The sequence below is a fragment of the Manacus candei genome, unplaced genomic scaffold (genome assembly GCF_025592945.1).
Source record: "Manacus candei isolate 608988 ecotype Guabito, Panama unplaced genomic scaffold, ASM2559294v1 h1tg000002l, whole genome shotgun sequence".
Lineage (NCBI taxonomy): Eukaryota > Metazoa > Chordata > Aves > Passeriformes > Pipridae > Manacus > Manacus candei.
The window spans coordinates 15710089-15733635 of NW_026138050.1; the positions used below are offsets into that span (position 1 = coordinate 15710089).

Sequence of the window (23547 nt, forward strand, 5' to 3'; positions counted from 1 at the left end):
ACCACGTGGCTCCAAGGCAGCACATGAGCTCAAGCCCTCAGGCTGTGGGAGAGGAGGGGGAGCCAGGCCGGCACCACTAAAGGGGGGCACAGCCCCCACCCCAGAGCTCTGCCATCTCCCCTCACCCAGTGAGCACAAGGGAAGGCCTCTGGAACGAGTCCAGAGGAGGCCATGAAGATGCTCTGAGGGCTGGAGCCCCTCTGCTCTAGAGCCAGGCTGGGAGAGCTGGGGGGGTTCACCTGGAGAAGAGAAGGCTCCAGGGAGAGCTGAGAGCCCCTTCCAGGGCCTAAAGGGGCTCCAGGAGAGCTGGAGAGGGACTTGGGACAAGGGCCTGGAGGGACAGGACAAGGGGGAATGGCTTCCCACTGCCCGAGGGCAGGGTTGGATGGGATATTGGGAAGGAATTGTTGGCTGTGAGGGTGGTGAGGCCCTGGCACAGGTTGCCCAGAGAAGCTGTGGCTGCCCCATCCCTGGAAGTGTCCAAGGCCAGGCTGGACAGGGCTTGGATTCACCTGGGCTAGTGGAAGGTGTCCCTGCCCATGGCAGGGGGTTGGATTAAGATGGTATTAAGGTCCTTTCCAACTGAAACATGTCTGTGATTCCATGTCCTGCCCTCCCCAGGCTGGGCAGGTTCAGAGCCCCTGAGGAGCAGGGATGGGGCACAGGAGGAGCCCTTGTCCCCAGAGCTGTGGGGCACTGGGGTCCTGCCATGCTGTGGGTGCTCAGATGGGCATCCTGGTGCCCACAGCTGTGTCTCAGCCAGCTGAGGACTGATGGATTCACTGCTGCCCAGGCCCTGCATGTTTCCAGTCCATCACACTGAGGGTGGGCCGTACCCTTGGCTGACTGGCCAGGCTGGTGGAGCCCCTTGGCCTTTGCCAGCTGCCCTTTGCCTGCTCTCAGCCCACCCCACTCCAGCCCATTTTACAGATCCTCCATTGCCAGCCCCACTTTTGGGGGATCTTTGCCAGAGGAGTCACTGATGGGGGGTACCCAACACCCTTGGCACTGCTGTCCTGGGATTTGGACGGAGCAAGGCCAGGAATGGTTACTGGTGTCACAGCCCTTCCTGGGGACAGGCTCAGCCTGGCACCCCATGGCTGGCACCATCCCTGGGGACACGCTGGATGTCACCTGCCCAGGCCAGCCCTCACTGAGTGCCCCCTGCCCCCCCAGCAGTGGGGTGCACACACCTCCAACCCCCCCAAACCCCACACCCGGGCCCTCTTCATACCTGGGTGCTCCCAACACCCGGGTGCCCCCCTAGATGCCCACCCCGAACCTGGATGCCCCCCATAAGTGGATGCCCACCCACCTGGATGCCTCCCCACAGCTGGGTGCTCCCACACACATCTGGATGCCAGCCCTTCCCGGATGACCCTTGGATGCCCCCCAATCCCTGCATCCCCCAGTTCCCCCTCTCCCCCCACCGTGCGCTGCCCCCGCCCGTCCCATCATGCCCCGCTCGCCGCAGTGCACGCCGGGAGTTGTAGTCCGCCGCCGCCCGCCCCTGCTGGCCCCGCCCCTCCTGAGCCCTCCAGGAGCGTCGGGGCGGGGCCAGCCGTGACTGACGCGTGTCTGAGCCTATGGGAGCGGAGACATCTGAGCGGGGGCGGGGCACATCCTGACTGACGCGTGTCTGGTCCAATGGGCGCGGCGGGCGGGGGCCGTGCGGCGGGGGCGGCCCGGCCCGGCCCGGCTCAGGTGGGCGGCGGGGCCGGCGCGGGGCTGACCCGGCGCGGGGCTGGGCCCGGCGGGGCGGGGCGGGCTCGGGCCGCGGGGCCCGGCGGGGCGGCGGCGCTTTGTGCGGGCGGGAGGGAGGGCGGAGCGGGGCCGTGTCAGCGGCGGGGGCGCTGCGGGGCCGGGCCAGGCCCTTCCTCCGCCTCCTCGTCCTCCTCCTCCTCGTCCTCCTCCTCCTCCGCCGCAGGTCCCAGCGCGGCCCCGGCGGAAGATGCGCGGCCGGCGGTGAGCGGCGCGGGGCAGAGGCCGCAGCCCAGGCCGGCGGGCGGAGGATGCGGGCCGGGCCGCGCCGGCCCTGAGAGGCAGGATGGGCACCCAGGGCAGCCCCGTGAAGAGCTACGATTACCTGCTCAAGTTCCTGCTCGTGGGCGACAGCGACGTGGGCAAGGGCGAGATCCTGGAGAGCCTGCAGGACGGCGCCTCCGAGTCCCCGTACGCCTACAGCAACGGTGAGGGGGCTGGGGGGCCGCGGGACCCCCGCCGCTGTCACCCGCTGTCGCTGTCACCCCTCCTCGCTGTCACCCCCACCGCTGTCACCCCCACCCCGCCCGCTGTACCCCCTCCCCGGGGCCGTGCCCCCGCCGGGCTGACAGACAGGCAGGGAGGGGTTGTTTTGCTTTTTTCCTTTGTTTTTTTTTTTTTCTTCACGCGCGTAGCGAGCAGCGGGGAGGCCTCGGCAGCTCCTTAAAACGCCCCGAATCTGGAGGGGGACGTGGGCAGAGGGGCCGGGGGTGATGTAATCCCTGGATGCGCAGCCGGACCCTTCCCCAGGGGAGCGCTGCCCGCGCCCTCCCGGTGCCCACACGGGCCGAGCCGTTCCCAGGGGAAGCAGGAGCTGTAACAAAAGAACAGGAGCCGATTCCTGCCCGGAGCCGCTCCGGCTCGGTGGCCGTGCCGGCAGGGCTGGGTTGGCCGATCCGCCTCCTGCCAGCGTCGAGGCTCCCGATGGAGCCCATGACAGACCATTAACTACGGTGTCACAAGACCGTCATTAAGAGCCAAGGAGTGCCGCGGTTTCCTGCGGTCCCGGCGGAGCTCGGCCTGGCGGGGTGCGGGTCCTGCCGGCGGGTTCAATCTGTCATCCTTTCCCCGCTCCGTGCGCAGTGACCTCCCCGAGGGCTCAGACCCTGCATCAGGAGCAGGTGGTGCTGAGGTTTGCCCGGAGCAGGAATCCGAGGGAATCGGGAGCTCCCGATGCTCCGCTTCGGCCGAATTCGGAGCCGCTCCTCGGAGCCACCGCCGGTCCCCAGGAGCTGATGCAAACACGCACCTGCTCCACGGAGATTCACGGGGAGCTGGTGACTCAGGAGTCGGGCTGCCTGTGAAATGGGAGCAGCAGTTCTGGAAGGAGAGGGCTGCGGGATTGTTCATCTCCTCGGGTGTCTGCCTGGGCTGGTGTGGTTTGCCTTCGAGGAGGTGCTGGGAGCTGTAGAGCTTCCCTGAAGAGAGTTTGTGCCTCAGCTGGGAGCTGTGGAGCTGCTCTGTGGGGTTGGGGTTTGCCAAGCAGAGTGTAACAGAGGGGTTGTTTTACGTGAAGTGTCACAGTTGGAAATTGTCTCCTGATAGAACTGGGCTTGAAGCAGGAGTAAGGAGTGAGCAAAGTGAGTGTGTGGTGGGGTGTCTGGTATATACATACACTCCAAAGAACAGGGATTGTGGCTGTGCCTATCAAAGCTTTGTCTCGGAACCTGCTATTTTATAACAGCAAAATACCAACATCTTTTTGCTGGAAAAAGAAATCTCAGTGATCTAATATTTTCACCCTCCGTGGGCAATTGAGCCCATTCCTAATTAGAGAATTAGGTCACATACTGTTGTTTCACAGTAATATGTGCTCTGATAGTCTCTGCCTCTGTTGCTCCTGGGAAGCGACGCACCTTTAGGATAATCAGCTGGAGTGGCTTTGATATCCCAGTGAATTTGATGTGCTGATGCTGCTGACAAGCCCTGGCAGTGGAAGCCCCCGTGTGTCTGGCACAGCTGGGATGTGCTGACAGGGCATGCTGCTCCTCTGCCCTGACAGAGACCGTCCCTGAGCCGAGGCTCTGGGATTTTGGGAACAGCTCGTGCCTGGCCTCGTCTTTGACACGTGCCTAATGCTGCCCCAAAACTGCAGCAGTTTTATGTGATGTAGAGGTTCTGTTTTCCCAAATCTTCGTTCGCGAAGCCCAGCCACGATGAGAGGTTCTGTTTGTAAATCTGCTTGCAAACACGTGCTCTTCCTCATCCCCTCCCAGAGCCCACATCCCAATTTAAAACAAGTGTTGTATCATCTACAACTTGTTTGGTCAGTCCAGAAAGCACAATTTGCTGGTGCTGGTGTGAAATGGAGGGTGTTTTGGGCTGCTCTTGTGATGGGGACACCTCATGTGGAGCTCAGGTCCCTGACCTTAGTGGGGAGGGAGCCCTTGGCCCTCTCTGTCTTGTTGAGCTGCTTTTACTCTGCTGTGTGGAAGCAGTTGTAACCAGCCAGTTTTTTTGGGATGAGTGTGAAATGCATTGTCCTTCCAGCTCTGGGAAGGCACACCCTTAGGAGAAAAGCTCTCTAAATGAAGCTCTGTAGTTTTGCTGCTCTTACCCAGCCTCTAGAAAAGGGACTGGAGGGATTCCTCTCTTCTCCATGGGCATCTGGCTGTTGGACCAGCACAGAACTGAGAGGTGTAAAGCTCTTTTTCTATGGGCTTTTGTGAGCTGTAAGCAGCCTCTGCCTGCTCTCTGGTATCTGAGAGCCTTGGATGCAGTAGGAGCTGTGTCTGTCTTAAAGCATTATAAATGCTTCTGTCCATCTTTTTCCAGGATCCCTGAGCAGAAGGGTCACTTCTCAGCACAGCCTTGGAGCTTGGCACCTTGTTCTAAATTGGGCACATCTTGAATTAGCCCCTGCAGTTCCTGTGGTGCATAGCAAGGCCTCAGCAATGTCCTTTCTTTAAATTGCTGGGAAAATAAACCTGCTCCGTGGGAGCAGAGGTGGTTGTTACTCCCTGTTGCAGGAAGAGGAGTGAGCAATGCCCCGATGCTGCACAGAGCTGTGAGGGCACTGGGTATGGAACTTACAGTGACAGAAAAATGGCATTTGGAGGAGAAATGTGAGGTCCAGGTGTCACCTGTGTTCCTTCCTATGTTTGTGCTGTAGCTATGGAGTGTATCAGTCTCCAGGAGCATCAGCCAAGCGTTCCCTGTGAAAAGCAGGGAGTGTTGTTTGTGTCCTGTGGCTGGATATTGTAACTGGGCTGGACTTACCTTTTGCTACTTCCTGGCCATCCACAAAAGACCCTGAGTTAAGCCTTCCTACCAGTATTTTGGCAGGGAGAATGCTCTTCTGGGCTTCCAGTGTTGTCCTCCTTCCCAGCTTTCACCCCTCCCCAAATCTCTAGTTGTGGAGGGAGGATGCCTTTCTTGGAGCCTCACAGCTGCTCTGGACAGCTGGAGGACCTCACCTAGGAACCAAAAATCCTGCTTTTTCCCTGAATGCCCTCTGCTCTCAGCATTGGCTCTTTCTCCCAGGTTCAGGGAGGGGCTGCTCCGGTCCCTGTGCTGTGAGCCCTGGTGTTACACCAGAGTCAGAGCAAAACGCTGCTTTTCTCACGGGTACGAGTCCACTTTTCACTTGGGTGCTTAAATGGCTCGCCTGGGGTCTGTCCTCATCCTTCCCCAAGTACTGAAGCAGGACAGCAGTGTCTGTGGTCACAGGGTGGTTTTGGACACGGAGTGTGGTGGAGCTGCACATGAAAGCAGAGGCAGTCTGTGTGCCCTGCGTGGGGGAGAGGGGTACTCCTCACCTGGGGGCCCCGTGGCTTTGTCACCACTGTGTCACGCATCACCCTGGAATGCCTGGTTGTCCATGTGCTGAAATGGCCTTGCCCAGCTGGTTTGTTGGCTTGCTGGAGCAGCCTGGGGTGAGTCAGGGCAGGACTCGGAGCAGCCACGAGTGCCATCCCTGCCGGTGCCCCCGGAACTGGCTGGGCTGGGCTCAGCATGCAGATGTGAGGGGATGTGCTCCCTCCTCACCTGAGGGAGGGCTTGTTCTGTGGCTGCCTTCCCCCTCACCTGCTGCTGTTCCCACAGGAAAGGAGAAACATGTTAGGGAGAGCGTAGAGCGTGTTTGGGAGCAGATGGTTTGGACTGGAAGGGGGGGTGGATTTTTATTTTTATTTTTCCCTGTCCTCAGCTTGTATTGAGAAAGTTATGAGGATGCAGCCAATGTCCTCACTCTGATCTCCTTGCAAAAAGCACATAAAAGCTGAAATGAGAACCCTACCCTGGGCAGGGTTGGTACTGAGACCAGCCCTAATGCATTGAGCCCCAGTGCCATCTTTCAACCTGTCCCTTGGCTGGGGTTTGGTGCCTTTATTTGAGCACCATCCTTAGGTGCCCTGTTATGCCCCTGCTATCCAAGACTGAAAGACATGTTAGGGAAAAGGGAACTGGAGTGCTCAGTGCAGTAGCTACTGACAGGTTTTATGGTTCAGATTAAAACTGGATTTTTCCCCCATTGCAGAAGTGCAGAAATTCAGCTCCTGGGTGGGGGCTGTTAGCCCACCGTGGCTGGGGTTCCATGCCAGGGAGGGGTAGTGCAGCTTGGTGCCCTGTCCTTGGCTGGGAGGGTGGAACAGGCAGCTGAAGGCACTGCCCAGCCCTCAGAGGTAGTTGATCCCCTCCAGCCATTACAGTTTGCCTGGGGGCTGCTGTTAATCACCAGGTTGTTTATTGGAGTGACCCACATCTTTGGATGTCTTTTCCCTCTGGTTGTCTTTGTGCAGCTGTCTAAATCTGGAAGTTCCTAAACTGTCCTTGCAAGTCCTTACAGTAATTCCTCTCTCAGCATGTCCTGTGACCCCTCAGGCACCAGTGTGCCTCCAAAACCTCCCCCTGTAAACTCTGCTTTGCTTTGCCACAGTCCCCAAGTTAGTTCTGTGCCAACTAGGAGATTACCTGTCCACAACAGTGCGTGCAGGGGTGGAGAGAAGGGGACACCTTGTCTCATCCTCCTCACTGCCATGGAGGGAGGGCCTGCAAGGGGATGTTTCTCGATGCATCTGCCCCTTGCCTGTCAAATTTCCAAGGCTGAGCAGGGAGATAGTCTCTTGCTTCTCATCCACAACCTCTCTTTGCTGCCATGTGTGGTTTCAGGTCCTGCCACGCTGGTTGGCTTTTCCCAAACCTTAACAAAGCATGGAGCTGAGCACCTCTGCCCTAAACTTGAAGTTGTGCAAGGCCAGGACCTCTCTCAATACCTGACTGCACCTTCCTGAGCACACCAGAGTTTTTGGGTGTCCCCACGGGCAGTGAAACCTCAGGCAGGGCCAGCACCGATGTGGTGGCACCTTCTGGGCATGGACTGCAGGTGTTGAGCCCAGGCTTCAGATGGCAGCTGAGTGCTCTTCCTGGTGCTGCTGCACTGTTCCAGGGCTTGGCATCAGCAGGGAAGGAGGCATTGATCCTGCTGCTGCTTTGCACCTCACCCTCCTCTTCCTCACCTGGCTTTGTCCCACCAAATGTGTCCTGCTGTCCACCCTTGTCCCTGTTGGTGGTGAACAGAAGCTGGCTGGGCTGCCCCCTGCTTCAGCAGCTGCACACCACTGGAAACTGCTGTTTGTGTTCTGGCATGACTGTATTCTCTGGAATAATGTTTGGAATAATGTTTGAGTTTGAGGTTTAACGTGAGGAGGAGTGAGGCAGAGTGTTCCAAGTGCAGCCCTGCCATCACGTTCCCGAAGTGGCAGTGGGAACGTTTCAGCTGGACCATGCTGGTTGTGCTGCTGGAAAACTCTTTGGATGACTTGCAGAGTGGAGAGTGGCTGTTGCAGCAATTCCTGGTGTCAGCCAGCACTTGCATCAGTGTCCTTCAGGGATGTTTGCTCCCCTGTCATCAGGGATGCAAAGCTGATCTCATCAGAGCAGGCAAACTCAGAAACAGCTCCAGCATCTCGTATTTCTCCATTGTTTACTCCAGAATCTTTGTGTAAAAATAATTCCAAATGCACTGTGCTGAACCTCCAGCTCTGCTTGATGTGGAACAACCAGCTGCGGCTTAAACTTAAACAAACCCCAAACCAAAGCCAACAAACTCCCCATCAAACCGACACCCAACCCCCAAAGGCAGTGCCTGGCAGGTTTGTGGCTCTCCCAAGTCAGGATTAGGGAGGCACAGCAGCACAGGCTGTTGCGCGTGCAGAACTTTTGAGGAGAGTTGTGTTTTTGCTGGTGTTTTATAAAGCTGGGGACTTACTCTGCAGAGTTCTGGGTTGCACTGGGCAGTTCTCACCACCTCTAATCCCTCTGTAAAAGCTTTGCTTTTATGGCTGTTACTGTGTTCCTGAGCCCTGAGTGCACAAAGGTGATGTGAGCCGAGCAGTACAAAGCTGAAATGGGTGGAACGTTCTTTTAATAACTGGGATTAAAAGTTCCTCTGTGGTTTTTGTTTGTAAAAAGCAAGCAGGTTTTGCTCTCTGCAGGTCCCACGATGGCATTGCCCCCCTCTCCTGCTGTGGGGGTTTGCTTGGTTGTTTTGGTGTATGAGCTGCATAGGAAAGCCCATGGAAAATGTCTCCTCCTCCTCCTTCAGCTTTTGTTTCCAGCTGTTCCCTGGCATGTTTTCCTCCCTCTCCCGGAACAGCAGAGCATCTTTCCATTGCACTTGAGAACAGCTCTGCTCTGAGCTGAGCTTTGGAGCTGAGCTTTTATAACGTTGCAGTTTAAAATCTCGTTTTCTTTCCCTTTGCCCCTCGCTGTCCCTAGCAGCCCCAGCTCAGCTCAGAGCACTCCAGGAGCATTCTGTCCTACAGGTTCCCGTGGGATTGCAGGCACAGGAGGAGGAAGGAAGCTCCAGTGTGAAAACCTTCGGCTCTGTTTTGCCAAAGGCTTTGCTGTGAGATGGGACTCACCTGAAAGAGAATTCCCTGGGGCACAGAGGGTGATGGCTCAGGGCTCCCCATCAAAGAGGTCTGTTTGCTTCTGCAAAAGTTGTAGTAATAGTAAGGTTGCAACATCAGCTCAGAGATTGTTCCTCAGAGATTGTTTGTTCCTATAGAGGTTCTCTTTGCTGAGAGCATTTCTACGTAGCCACAGCTTTTTAGATTTTCTTCCTCTTTTCTATCTCATCTTTGTCTCATTTCCACCACCCCATTCTACACCATAGTAGATAATTTTAAAACTTTGACACCTGTTCTCTGATAAATACAGCCCCTGAAGTGCTTGATATCCTGTGTGTGCTGTGCAGTATCAGCCATTGAATTTGGACAAAAATCCTCATGCAACTCAAACAAAATATTTGCTGTTTAAACCAAGGAGACAGGCAAAAAGGGGACACTGAAAGGCTTTACTTAACTGGAAGTTTAATAGAAGGTTCTGTGCATCTCTAGGATAATCTTATTTTAAAGAAAATGCAGGGTTTTTAAAAATTTCTTTTTTACTCAACTTGTTTCCAGTCCAGCTTCTGAGTTCCCTGGCCCATTTGGAGGTTTTATTGTGACACTTCCTTCTCTGTGCAGATGATTGCTCCTGCTCACCCCCCGTCCTGTTCACAGGAATTACCCTGTCTTGCTTCCTTCAGTACCAGCTGTAACAGCACCAGGCTGGAGTCTCTTTTGCCTGTGGTTCTGGAGGCTGACTGGACTGGAGACCAAACTAGATGGAAAAAACCCAACCAAACAATGAGCAAACAAAGAAAACCCAACAAAAAACCCACTATTTTGCCTATTGTTCACTTAATCTTAAATCCTCTCTTGTCCCAAGAGTTATTTTTCTTACATTGTCAAACTACCTGAGTTACTCGATGGTAAAATCCATCCAGGAAACTGTGCAGGACGTGAAACACAAGCACATGACACTCTGCAGGGGTTGATCTTAGCCCAGAGCCCTCCCTGTGCTGCTCACCATGCCAGCAAATATGTTTGCTGTGGAATACCTCGGTAGGTTCAGACATGCTTGTGCTCTTGCAGGTGTGATCTGTATTACAGGGCTGAAATTCAATACTTTTTTCTATTTTCAAAATGCCAAGTGCTGGCTTTTTCCTTTGCTGTGCTCCAGAGAGGCTGCCAGGGTAGCTGGAGTGAGATCTTTGTCCTGCGGGTCAGGAGGGGACTTGGGAGGCTCCAGTTTGGGCTTTGAAAACACGATTTCAGGCAGGTGAGAGCTCTGTGAGGCAGCACAGTTTGTCCAGGTGTGTCAGGGGTGCTGTGCCAGCAGGGCCAGTCCATCCTCTAGGAACAAGGAGGGAGCACTGAGCACGCCAGCCATGCTCAGTATGAAGATCTGTTGTCACTGGAAACAGCACATGGAAATGTGAGAGCAATGTTTGCAGCCATCCCGGTGCTTCCAGCAGGGAGCAGTCCCTTCCCAGTGTGGGGCTGGTGGTCAGTGCAGCAAGACCAGACTCAGGAGCCAGAGGAATTCATGGTGAGTGGTGTCTCACCACGGAGAGAGAGGTTTTTATGGAGCTCTGGAAGTGCCTGTGCTCAGCAGGCACATGGTGCATCTACACCCAGCTAAAGGGCTGCAGCTTTCTCTGGTTGTTTGGGTGTAGAGCATCGGCCTGGAGACACTGTGGCATTGTCAGCCAAGCCTGGAGGTGCCAGCTGGGCTGTGGATGGGTGGCCAGGCATCCTGCACATCCTGAGCCTCTGCAGCATCCCTGAGCAGGTGGGCAGGTGAGCCTGGCGTGCGCCAGGAGCAGGTCCAATGCCGAGAAAGCTTGATGTTGTAGAGCAACATTTCCCTGCACAGTGTCCAGAAACATCCTGGAGGGCCAGGATATTGAAGGTATTTAGTACAAATACTTGGGTATTTTTGAGTGTTGGTTAGTGGGGTTTTTTTGTCTCCAAGCATATCTTGGTGTTTGTATGGTCATCCAGCAACAATGCAGACTGTTTTGGTGCCCTCTGATTTCCCTCACAGGCTGCCTTTGTTTCTGCATGCAGCTGTATAGTTTTTATGGAGATCTGAACTGCAAAGCATGAAGAAACTCTTTTGTTTGTTGTCACTTCTCTGCATAAAATCATTCTTGATTTTCTTCTAAAGCACAAATCCACTTCACATCCCCAATTCTGGACTGACTTTGAACTGTTTCTGGAGCTTCCCGCGTGCCCACTGAAATTGTTGGAGCTTTAGGAACAGATTTGCTCCTGGCTTTGAGTGCTGTTTTCAGATGCACTTGTCACCCTTAGCTGAGCCCAGAACAGAGCTCCTCTGTGTGAGGGCCACGTCGCTGCTGGGCTGGGAGCAGGCAGTGGACAAGTGAGCTCTTCTGCAAATCTGGGCTTCTTAGAGGTCTCCAAATAAGTGTTTTGCTTTTGGCTGGTTACAAAATCAACCAAGCAATTATTTGCCTGAGATCCCCTCCTCGGAGCCCTCAGCTGGAGATGAAGATGCCTGGGAACAAACTGATATGAGCAGAACTTCCAGGCTAAATGGAAATCCCTCAGTCGAAATGAGGCGGATATGAATGGAAGATGGAGTATGTTTTTTCTGGAGAAAACCCACCAATTTGGGTAACTAGAGATAATTGCAAGGCGTTTGTTCTCTCTGTTTCTACATGTGTCTCAGTACGAGGTGCTTGGCAGGGTGGTGGATGTATCATCCAGAGCTGCCAAGAGCCGTGGCAGCTCCCTGGAGCTGGCAGAGCTCCGTGCTGGGACGTGGGGCTGGGCTGCTCTGCTCAAACCAACCACACTCCTCTGCTGCACACCAGAACAAGGAGAACTCCTTGTGGCCTGCCCCTGAGCAGAGCAGTGAGGGTGGGGTGTGTGTGCTGCTGGGGGCAGGAGATGGGGGCTGGAGCAGGGGCTCCCATCTCCAGCAGTGCTGGTCTCCCACGCACCCCAGAACAACTGAGACCCCTCAGTCCTTTTCCCAGGGCTCAGCTACAAGGCAGAGCAGGAGCACAGAGGTGGCATCATGTGCTTGCTGACCTTCAACCCTGCAGGGAGGAACAGGGGTTATTCTGCAGTGGTGCTGTTTGGGAACTTTTACCTGAACTTTTCACCCTGCTCGAAACCAAGGAGTGATACTGGGGGGTAAAAGCACAGACCTGGGACGAATCCACCTTTGTTTGGCTGACCCCTGTTGTTGGTGAAGATAATTTGTTGTTTCTCTATCTAAAGAGTAGGTAATTGAATGCATGACTCAAACTGATGAGCTCATGTGTTATTGGGAAGGGATTTTTCCCGTGGCTCCCAGCTCTGAGCTGACTGGTTAAATTGCTGCTGTTAATGTGCTGCTGTACACACTTTTTAAGGTCGTGTGACTTCATCAGTTGTTATTTGAATAGCTTGAATTCACTTTTTTCGTCTGTTAGTGTTGATACCCTCATACCACATTTTTTCTGAATGATTTAGTATTACTTACAGATGACAGAGAAAGTAACTACTCCTCTAAGTGCACAGTAGGAGCAGGTGGTGTCTTCTACATACAGATGCTGCTGCCTGTTTTTAAATTACTCATAGAATCGGAGGATCTGAGATCCTCTGTCCAGAGACCTGTGTCTCTGGGTGCACACCTTACCTGTGCCCCAGCAGCTGCCTTCTGCCTGGGAGTGGGTTTGGTGTTGGATTAGTACATTTGGTTAAACCTGTTTGCTCTGGACGTGCTCTCAACAGCTCCTGGCTACCTGTGATTTCCATGCCCATCTGCCTCGTTTGACTGGAAATGAAGCAATAAGTCTTTCCCTATCAGCTTTTACCCACAATCAAACAAGTCTGATAGGTGAATTCTGCTTTTTTATTCACAGGTTGGTGAAGGCTTGAAAAAAGACCCAAAATAAGACATTCTGAACTACACCATAATGCATCCTAGCTTCATATTCTGCTCTTGCAGCAACTTGGCTTCTGGACCCAGTTGCTGTAGGTTGGCATTCATGACCATCCCCACCATAAGCAGTTGTTAAATGGAAAGGTGCAGAATGTGGGGTGCAGTGAGAGGGAGAATGTGAACATGGTGATGGGAGTGTAGTTACTGTTGTTGTCTTGTGGAACATGGTTCTGCCAGAGAACGAGTCCCAGGAGGCCAGTGCCCACCTCGGTCTGGGGGAGAGCCTGTGGAGAAGCCAGGAGTGTGTATGTCACAGGGATGTGCTGTGGAGCTGCTCTGGGCCTCACCTTGTGTCATGTTCCCAGTACCCCCCCAAAGCTGGGCTCTGCAGAGCTGCTGCTGGGAGTGCTGCCTGTGGGCAGCACCCTGTGGGTGGGGGGATTTCACCCTCAAATAACCTCCCAGGGAGGGTCTCTGTTCAGGGCTGCTGTGAGCTGCTGTGCCAGTGTCCCTGCTGTCCAAATTCCTGCTGTGAGCTGCTCTGCCAGTGTCCCTGCTGTGCACATTCTTTCTGTGAGCCCCAAGAGCGAGTGTTGGTTTGGTTGTGGGGGTGGTCTGTAGGGTTTTGCCTTGGTTTTGGGGTGAGGTTTTTGCATGCTGAGACCTGGAAGTAGGAATGAAGCTCTTATTCTGGAGCTGGCCTTCTGTCATGGCCCAGTGCAGACCTGGAGCTTTTTGCTTTTGGCCTCAGTTTTGTGACCTCCTTTTTGTGACCACCCACCTTTTGGCCTCAGTTTTGTGACCTCCCAGCACTTCTCTTCCCTCTGTTCTCTTGGGCTGGTTGGTGAGGATGGGACTTGGCTGGGTGTTGCTGCATCTGCCTTTTCTCTGTGCTCAGCAGGGATGGGGCATCTGGCCCCTGGCTGCTCTCCCCCACAGTGGCTCCAGCTTTCCAAAGTTGCTGGGCAACCCCACGTGGTGCCTGGGCTGCACACACAGGGGCAAGGCTTTCCCTTCTAAACCCCAGCCACCTCAGGCATGGCTTGGAAAGGTCTAGTAACATCTGTGACACCCAGGGACTTGGTAGAGTAAACAAGTCACCTTTGGACACTGCTCAGATATTGCTGGCATTTGGGATAAATTAATTTCTGCACTAATGGCTTTAGGCTGGACTTAGCAGAGCACAGAAGGGCTTCAGTTCCAAAGTCTGTGGCACAGGCAGAGGAGCAGCCACAGTGATGGGTTTTGCACAGTTTATTTGTTTGGTTCTAACTCTTCTAATCCAGCTGGCAGGTTGGCACAGGCCCTTTGGTGGGAGAGGGAGGGACCTTTCAGCAGCTTGTGTCTTGTGGACACAGCAGTAAGATGACAACTGGCTTGTGTGACAAAAGACATGTCCCCAGAGGTGTGCCAGGGGACTGGGGGGGTCGCCTTGAGTGACAGCCAGCCAGGCTCTGCCAGCCCTGCAAGAGGGTCTCAGAGGAAGGGACACCCTGGAGAGCCTGGCCTGGAGAGCCTGACTGCTAGGGAGGGGAAAGGGCTTTCTGCATAGTTTATGTTCTCACAAAAATTCGTAGTTGTCGTGGTGTTCTTGGCATCCACAGCATTGTCTGACCTGGTGATGAAGGTTTTATACCAAATTTACCCATCTCTGTTTAGCCCCAGCTCCGGGAGTCCTCGGTGCTGAGAAGCTTCACCAGAGATTCATTCTTAATGTTTTCAGTTTGCAAAAGCAAATTAAAAAGGATTTACAGTCTGTTGACCCACTCTAAAGTGTTTCTGGGTGCTTATCTTACATCTGTGGCAGTGAAAACACTCATTTAAGACCAGCTGCACACTGGGTGATTGTGGCTTCCCTGTGCAGAAGGAAGGATTGTCACAACACAGGTTACAAATTCAAGGCAGAGTTGGCTGGATGCTCTTGACAGTGTTTGCCTGTTTTATAATCATGGCATGTCTTTAATTTTTCAGTTCTTTGCTCTCCCATCCCTCCATCCCTTTCTCCTCTCCAATGCCATGCAGCACAACCAGCTCTTCACAGCTGGTTACTCCCGTTCACTGGGAAATCTCAACAAGTTAAATATTTGATGTGTGTTCTCTGTGTTTTCATTCCAGCCCCGTGCTCTCCCCTCTTCCCAGCAGCCACTGGTCAGTGTGGCACTAACCCCACAAACCTCTAGGAAGGCCTTCTGTACTGGGCAGAGCTGATGACCTGTGGGCAAACAGAAGAGCCTGGGGGTGTCTGGGAGAAAATCCAACATTTTCAGTTAGCCCCTGGTGGCGTGGTGGCTTCAGCTGTGCTAATGACAGTCACCAGTCAAAGTCCATCTCCAGGCTTGCTGGGTGAGGCACTGTGGTGGCACTGTGAGCGTATCCTGGTGGCTTGTGAGCAAGAGTCCCTTCTCCCTGCCCCCAGCAATGAGGTGAGGTGGTACAGAATAACCTCAGTGTCCTGGCCATGCCCCTCCTGGCTACTGCAAAAATTAACAGTCTTTTGGCCAGAACCAGGGCATTCTCCCCCCCTTATTCTATACCATCTGTGTCATACCCAGATCCTACACCTTCCCACTATATGTATATACATAAGAGCATATATATATTTTTATATATATACATATATATGTATATACACACATAAGGTATCATTTCCATAGTCAGTGACCATCCCCCCAGGGTGTCTGTTGAGTTCATTTAGTCCATGGTTGTGGGTCCTCTCCATCCTGGATGTCTCCCAGGGCAGGAGGGCTGGTGTGCTGTCAGCTGGTTCCAGCTGCATCAGGAGCTCAGGACTGGTGTATCTGGAGCAGTCCATCCTCACTGTCCCTGGCAGTTCTGGCACACAGTGGCAGTGTCATTCAGCAACCAGTATCATACAACTGAACATAGACTGTTCTCACCCAAAAATCACATCTCCTTGAGGGGCACATCATGTTTCCCTGTCCCTCTGCATCAGCCACCAAGTGCACCCAGTGCTTGGGTGAAACCAATCCCACGGGTGGTTTTGCCTTTGCTCGAGGCAGGACTGGTCCAAACTATCTTCCCTCACACATTCCTCACATGCATAATGGGGACTTTATCCTCTTCTACAGTATGGGGAGGTTTGGATTGGAAAGGCAGTGAACCAGTGCTGGGACTTCCCAGTGGAGCAGAGCATTTCTGTAGGGGTGTGACAGAGTCCCCTCGATTGATCTTATTTATATAGTGCATTGAATGAAGGATTGGCCTTGGCTCATCGTCATTGCAAACCTCCAGTTTTGCCTGTTGACCTTATATATCACTTTGCCAGTGGATTGGTTGTCTTCTTTTGAACTATAAATAAATGAAACCCAATTTAATTTAAAAAATGGAGGAAAAAAGCTGAGGTGGCATTATACAGCACACATCTGTCAGCTGGGGGAACTGATTATATTTTTAATGAAGTTCAAGTAATGTGCACTGGTTTTTGTTGTGGGTGGACTAACAGAGTGAGGTGGTGGATTCTGAGCTCCCACAAGCAGAAAACAGTCATGTAAGAAATGAGGTGGCAAAAGCATCTTTGGTCAGTCTGACTCATGCAAACTGGAAATGACTTTAAGTGTCAAAGTGGAAATGACTTTGGGCGTCTCTGAGAAGAAAAGCAAGTGCCTTCAAACTGTATCAATGTCTCACTTGAGCACATTGATTTATTTTTATTATTTTTAAAATTTTTTTCCTTTGGAAAGAGGTTTTTGAGCCTCACCTGGAATGTCTTTTACCCTAGATTTGTGAATAAATTATGTTCTTCTGAGAGACACTGTGGATGCAGACTGGGGGTGTTGCTGCCCAGCCTTCGAGGGAGGTCTCAGGAAAACCTGCTGATGTCTGGTTTAAAGTGGGATGGGTCCCTTCATCCCTCTGTTATGGGGTGAGTCCTGGTTGTACCTTTGTGGTGTTTGTGGAGGTGCAATGGAGCTGTTGGCAGCTGGATCGTTAGAGAGGACACTTCATTTGGACCAATCACCTGAAATGCAGTATTGGCTCTGGCATCACCCCGAGGGCTGGGATCGTTCTCGCCCCAGCACTGAGTGAGGATCCCCTTGGAAAGCTAAAGCAGGAGAAAGGCACATGCTGCTCTCAGGTTTTGCTCAAATCTGCCTTTTTAAGGGGAGGTGACCCTTCTGGTCCCCCACCCAGGCGTTAGGGCACCTCGGGAGTCTGCAACAGCAAAACCTGTCTCCTTTTCTCTGAAACAAAGACCCACACAGAGCCCAGAGGCCACTGTGTTTCAGCAGTAAATATTTACAGAGCCTTGTTCATTTGAGCTATTTAAAGCAATTTTCCTGAGACATCAATCTGTTTAAAGAGAGAGCAGGAAATGCACATCTCCCTTGTCTTTCTGCCTTTTCCAGTGGGACTTCCAGATCTAGGTACCTGCTTTCCTGCTGCCTCCTCCATTGTGTTTCCCAGGCTCGTGCAGGTGCAGTTCAGGGGCTTGGCTGAATGGAGGTAGCCCTGTCTCTAAGCCATGAATTCCCAAGGGGAAAGGGAATGACAGAAAACTGTCATTTCTCTTGGAGGGGTTTTACTTTTCCTACTCACATCAGGTGTCATCTTTTGGGTGAAAGCTTGAACTAAGCTCAGGTTGGGTGTGGGGTTTCCAGGTGATATCAATGCAAAGTGTGTTGTGCACTGCATGAGTAATCTGGAAGAGGTCAGAGTTTCCCATAACAAATCCTGTGTATTCCCATGGGAAAATGGCTTTGCTTTCTTAGGTTTTCCTTAGACCAGTTGGCAGTAGAAGGAAAGGTTTGGAATTCCCTGGAGCCTTGCCCAGGAGTGTGAAACCCGGCTCTGCAGAGGAGAATGGGGTGTCTGACATCAGACTTGGTGACAGCAGATCCCTTTGCACAGTGCCCTGTGCCAGGTCTGCTCCAGGAACGGGGCTGGGATGGCGTCAGCAGGAGTCTAAAGCAGGGCTGGAAAATTAGCAGTGGAGTCGGCCCAAGTGCTAAATCTGAGAGAACAGCCCAGACTTGTTCCCCAAGCCTCATTCACTGTGTTGCATCATGCTCGATATTGGTCCAGGAGGAGATCAGTTGATATAAAATAAGCTTTGAACAAGAGTGGTTTCTTTGCCCCGGCGCCGCTCCCTGAGGGCCGGGCAGGGCTGGTTCGTCACCGCGTGGGGTTGGTGGGGTTTGAGCAGCACGGCCCTGCTGAGGCATCAGGGCTGGAACTGGAATGTCTGTGCCTGGCTGCCAGCAGAGGGGATGCTCAGCTGGGGGAAACCTGTCAACACCACAGTGTCAGAAAGATATAAGCTCTTAGGGAGTGTCCAAAGGAGGGCAAGGAAGATGGGGAAGGGCCTTGATTTGAAGCCGTGTGAGGACACTGAGGGTACTTGGTGTGTTCAGCTGGAGGAGACTGAGGGGAGACCTCACTGCAGTTCCAACTGCCTGGGCAGGGGCAGAGGAGGGGCAGGGACTGAGCTCTGCTCTGGGGGGACCAGGGACAGCACCCAGGGAATGGCTGGAGCTGTGTCAGGGCAGGGTCAGGTTGGATCTCAGGAAAAGGTTCTTTCCCCAGAGGGTGGTTGGGCACTGCCCAGGCTCCCCAGGGCAGTGGGCACAGCCCCAAGGCTGCCAGAGCTCCAGGAGGGTTTGGCTGATCCTCTGGGGCACAGGGGGTGACTCTTGGGATGGTCCTGTGCAGGGCCAGGGTTGGACTTGATGACCCTTGTGGGTCCCTTCCGACTCAGCGCATTCTCTGATTCTGTGAACTACAAAAAGGAAACTTTAAAAACTGCCCTTGAGCTGCCTGAAGTGCAGAGGCAGAGCAGCAGCCCTGGCGTGGCCATGGCCATGCACTGTCTCCCTGCCCTCAGCCTCTGCACAGAGGTGGCATCTAGTGGCTGCTGTGGCCCTCTGTCCCCATGTCCCTGGGGTGAGGGAGGAGCCAAGGCTGAGCTTGAGCTGTAGGCTGGGCCTAGGAAAGCGAGCTGGACTGCTGTCTTAGTTTAACAAGATTACAACTTAGAAATAAGGAGACTTCAGGTGGAAGTGTGGAAAGGGAAAAAGAAACAGCTTTTTATTAACAAAATCTGAATAAACAACAAATGGTGCAATTAAAAACTTTCAGAAGAAAACAAAGCAAAGTCCCAAATCCCCAGGTGGAGGAGGAGAAACCCGTGGCAGCCTGGGGAGGGGATGGGGGGAATCGGGGGGAGGCAACGTTGGGGAAAAATTCCAACATCTACATTATGTAGATTTTGTGGCACCAGTGAACCAGGGTCATCCTGCACAGCTGTGGGAGAGCTGTGAGCTGTGTCCTGCCTGGGATGCTAACCAGCTGGGAAAAATAACATACCAAAAGGAAGTCCCTTTGAGCTGTCCTGATGCTCTGAGTGTTTCTGGAAGAGGGAGGCTGAAATCTTCTCCAAAACATCAGTTGTACAGATTTTGGTCCTTATCAATGAGCTTGTGGGCAGAGTTTGCTCCAAAACCTTTTGTAAATGCAGTCCCTAGTGCCAGTTTGGGTGTGTGCAAGTTAAAAAGTACAGCACTTTCCTGCACCCCATTGACCACATACTGCTCTGCCTCAACTCAGGTGTGTGTGACCATCTCAGAGCAGTGTCCCAGCAGTGCCACGGGGGTGATCCTCAGAAAGGCCTCCCCCCTCCACCTCCAGTGCTCCGATGCCAAGGAGAGAAGTTCTGCCCAAACACACAGACTGCCCTGAGCCAGGCAACAAAACCACTTGGCTGGAATTCCAGCTGCCTGGAACTGGGAAGGGGTAGGTTTGGTACTTTTTTTTTCACTGAGCTTTTGCACTTGGCATGAAGTGTGGGGGGCAGCAGGAACCTGGAGACCCTGCTAGAACCATCCATCGTGGGGAGCTCTGGGAATTCCCCCAGGAGCTCTGGGCTGCCAATCCTGCCTGACTCCTGGGAAGGGAGATCTGCAGGTACAAAGACAACCTCGTGCTTCCTCCCCCCATCTCACACACCTTCTCTGTGTGTGACATCACTGTGAAGGACATGAAGGGCTTTTGCTTTGCCTGTTTGTTCTTTCCCTGGGGAAAGAAACTTCCCCCAGGAAGTTTTCCAGTGCATTTTTTACTGGTTTTCTGCTTTGGTCATGGCTGTATTATTGATATTTTATATATATTTATATATATATACATATATATATACATGAAACAACCAAAGACTGGTGTCACTCTGGTTTAAGGTATGTGATGTAGTTTCAGATGAACACAGAGTATTTAAAGCCTTTCTCTGGTGACTGAGTCATGAATATTTGGGACAGGGAGCCCATGTTCCCCATGTTGGGGATGTAGGATGGACACTTTGTGGGTGTGGAGCCTAATGAAGACATTTGTGTGTTTGACATTTACATTAATGAGCTTTCTTTTCTTCCCAGTCAAGCTGAGCCTCTCTTAAGGGCTCATAATCAAGTGATTTGTTTCACCTCACCAGTGGCAGTTTTGGAAATGTGGTTTCTGTGCCCTGAAAACTGCCTCTGTTCCCCCTCCTTGGTGCTTTCCTGCAGCTGCTCCATCTGTGTGCCTGCACTGCTGAGCGAGGGCTCCTGCCTGCAAGGAGCTCCTGTGCCTGAGGAGGAGGTTCTGCGTGGGGCAGAGTCTCTGAAACAGCACACTGGGCTTAATTAGCCCCTTCCCAACAGCCCATCAGAGCCTGGGTCAGGAACTGGCAGGAGAAGATGTCTGGATACTCCCTCCTTGCTGGGGAAAGATGTCTGAATACTCCCTCCTTGCTCCCACTGCTCCTCGCCATCCCTGGGGATGAAGGAGATTTATACCCGCCTGAAAATAAATACAGATCAGTCACTTGTCTCTGGAGGAAGATAAAATGTAAACTGTCTGTTTTCTGTGATAAAGCTCTGGAAATAGTTGGGATTTAAGATAATTATCTTTATTGCTTTTTATAGCACCCTGTGAAGGCTGAAATCTAATTTGTTTTTCACTAACAGGGAACTCCTGCAGATGACTCAGAAAAATCCATTTGCTTTATTGACAAACTTGTCTGTTTGGTTGTCAGGGCAGTGTTCTCCTTGCAGGGAAAGGGAAATGCAGGTCGGGTTTTAATACAGATTCAAAGTCTGATATCTGTTGGCAAGAGGAAAAAATAAAGTTGATCTAATCAGAGTGAAGAGACTCTGCTTTATTAAAGAGGGCTGTAAATTAGTTGATGCTTCAGTGGGTGTGCAGTGGTGGTGCTTCGTGCTTTTGTTTAAGCAACTTCACTTGAAGCTTATTAACTAGAGCCTGCAGAGAAGCTGCTTTTCCTGGGCACCTGGATTTCGGGAAGGAGGTGGGAGGTGCAGCTGTGACTCTACCCCTGTGCCTGGGGCTGTGGGGAGGGTTGAGTTTTGCATCATTTGAACCTGTTGCTTGCAAGTGGAGTTGCCCATTTTAAACTTCTTGGTCTGACTGTGAGGCAGGCTCCCCCTGTTAACAAACTCCTCGTGTGACTGAAGATGTTGGACACCCCTTGTGTGAATGAGTTGTGTGCCAGCACAGCTGGGTGTTGTGGTTTGGGGGGGGTTCTGGTGCTGTGTGTGAAAAGCAGATGATGTCTGTGCTGCCTTCTCAGCCCTTCATAAGGGGGAGTGTGTCCTGCCTTGCCTCTGGGATCCACACCCCAGGGCTGCTCAGAAGAAGAAACAGCATTCCCTGGGCAGATTTTCTGTATCAGCCACCTCTCAGAATGTCCTGTGACTGCAGGCAGGGATGTTTGAGATGCTGGGACTGCAGGCTCAGGTAGTGGAGATGCTTATAAAACGAGTGTGTCTCACCCCCCAAAAGTCTAAATTATCAGTCATATGGGATAATGCTGCAAACCACTGAATCTCACATAGTCACAGAATGGTTTAGGTTGGAAGGGACCTTAAAGCCCATCTCATTCCACCCCCTGCCATGGGCAGAGACACCTTCCAGTAGACCAGGTTGCTCCAAACCCCATCCAGCCTCTCCTGACAGGTTTTATCCAGCAATGGACAAATTGTAAGAAACAATGGGGTTAACTGCATTTTCAGGGAGGAGGGATAGAGCTCCAGCAGAGCAGTCTTTGCCTTGAAGCAGAAGCCTATTTCTATCAAGTCTCTATTGTCCTCCACAAAGAGGCAGCAGAGCAGAGGGGAGAGAACATCCCTTTCAGTAAACATGAGGTGACAGATCCGGGTGGGCAGAGCAGGGTTCCTGTGTGTCTCTGAAGACCTTCCCAGTGTTTGCTCAGCTTTTCCTTGCTTTTCTTTCAGGAATTGACTACAAGACCACTACTATCCTGTTGGATGGGAGAAGGGTCAAGCTGGAACTCTGGTGAGTGTTTGTGAGTGTGATGCAGGGGGAGGGGAGAGCAGGGGCAGGGGGCTCTGGGAGTGCTGGGGGGCTGCTGGACCCCAGAGCACGGAGCATCCCTGGCCATGGTGAGGCTCCTGCCTGTTCTTCCCAGTGAGTTCCTGTGGCAAACCAGATACCTTTCTGTCAGTGGAGTAGCACAAACACCATGCTGCTCTGTGCTGGAATAGTCTGATTTCTGCCTTTCTCCATCATGCCTGACCATTTCTGCCACTACTCTGCACTTGTGAGACCCCCCTGCAGTTCTGGGTCTGGGTCTGGGGTCCTCAGCACAAGAAAGACATGGACATGAACAGGTCCAGAGGAGGTCACAGATGCTCTGAGGGCTGAAGCCCCTCTGCTCTGGGGCCAGGCTGGGAGAGCTGGGGTTGTTCACCTGAAGATGATCTCACTGGTCTTTCCCAACCCATCTGATTCTATGATTCTGTGATTCTCAAGTCCAGCCCTTTATCCAGCCCCGCCGTGGTTCCCAGGTCCTGATGCCACATCCAGTCTCACCTTAAACACCTCCAGGGACAGAGAATCCACCACTTCCCTGGGCAGCCCATTCCAATGCCTGATCAGCCTCTCTGGAAAGCATTTCTTCCTGATATCCAGCCTAAACCTCCCCTGGCACAGCTGAAGACCCAGCCCTCTTGTCCTACTGCTGGTTCCTGGGAGAAGAGCCCGACCCCCCCCTGGCTCCCCCCTCCTGTCAGGGAGTTGCAGAGAGTGGTGAGATCTCCCCTGAGCCTCCTCTTCTCCAGGCTGAGCCCCCCCAGCTCCCTCAGCCTCTCCTCACAGCACTTGTGCTCCAGTCCCTTCCCCAGCCTCGTTGCTCTTCTCTGGAGCTGCTCCAGCCCCTCCATGTCCTTCCTGAGCTGAGGGCCCAGAACTGGACACAGCACTCCAGGGGTGGCCTCACCAGTGCTGAGTCCAGGGCAAGAATCACTTCCCTGCTCCTGCTGTCACACTGTTCCTGAGCCAGCCCAGGATCCATTGCCCTTCTTGGCCACCTGGGCAAACGCTGGCTCATGTCCAGGGAGACCTGAGAGCCCCTTCCAGTGCCTAAAGGGGCTCCAGGAGAGCTGGAGAGGGACTTGGGACAAGGGATGGAGGGACAGGCCAAGGGCGAATGGCTTCCCACTGCCAGAGGGCAGGGATAGATGGGATATTGGGAAGGAATTGTTGGCTGTGAGGGTGGGGAGGCCCTGGCACAGGTTGCCCAGAGAAGCTGTGGCTGCTCCATCCCTGGAAGTGTCCAAGGCCAGGTTGGATGAGGCTTGGATTCACCTGGGCTAGTGGAAGGTGTCCCTGCCCGTGGCAGGAGGGTGGAATGAGATGGTCTTTAAGGTGCTTCCAGCCCAAACCATTGTATGCTTCTATGTTCCTGTACAGCTGTTGATCATTGAGGGAACAGTACTATTTTGGAAGCAATACTGGATTTTCCTGAGATCCAAGGAAGAGAAATACAGACAGAATAGGAAAGGAGAAGACAAAAATAGGTGAAGCCCTTAGTCCCTCAGGAGCTGGATATTTCTCAATGACTAGAGGAGAAAATTAAATTAAAACAAGAGCAGTTAATAGACCTCAGAGTGTCAGAGTCTGGTGAACCCCTGGAGAACAGGACTGACTGGAGTGACTGGACACTGGGATGGAGATGGGAGAACATTCCATGGGAGGGGTAACTCCTGCCTTGTCTGCCAGCACTGCAGGGAGAGCTGGAGTCCTGGCTGAGCTGGGTCT

General features: G+C 52.9%; 1 protein-coding gene across 2 annotated transcripts in view; it reads left to right on the plus strand.

The window, feature by feature from the left end:
* The first annotated feature begins 1879 nt into the window (after positions 1-1879).
* The window catches only part of RAB40C (RAB40C, member RAS oncogene family), a 39043-nt gene continuing 17375 nt past the window's right edge, over positions 1880-23547 (plus strand). For both annotated transcript variants that reach the window (XR_007903577.1, XM_051781681.1), the window contains exons 1-2: positions 1880-2189; positions 21723-21783. Coding sequence is in view for 1 of the 2 variants with exons in the window: in XM_051781681.1 (XP_051637641.1) it covers positions 2048-2189; positions 21723-21783 (203 nt within the window). In the remaining variant the exon portion in view is untranslated. The remainder of the gene's footprint in view (positions 2190-21722; positions 21784-23547) is intronic.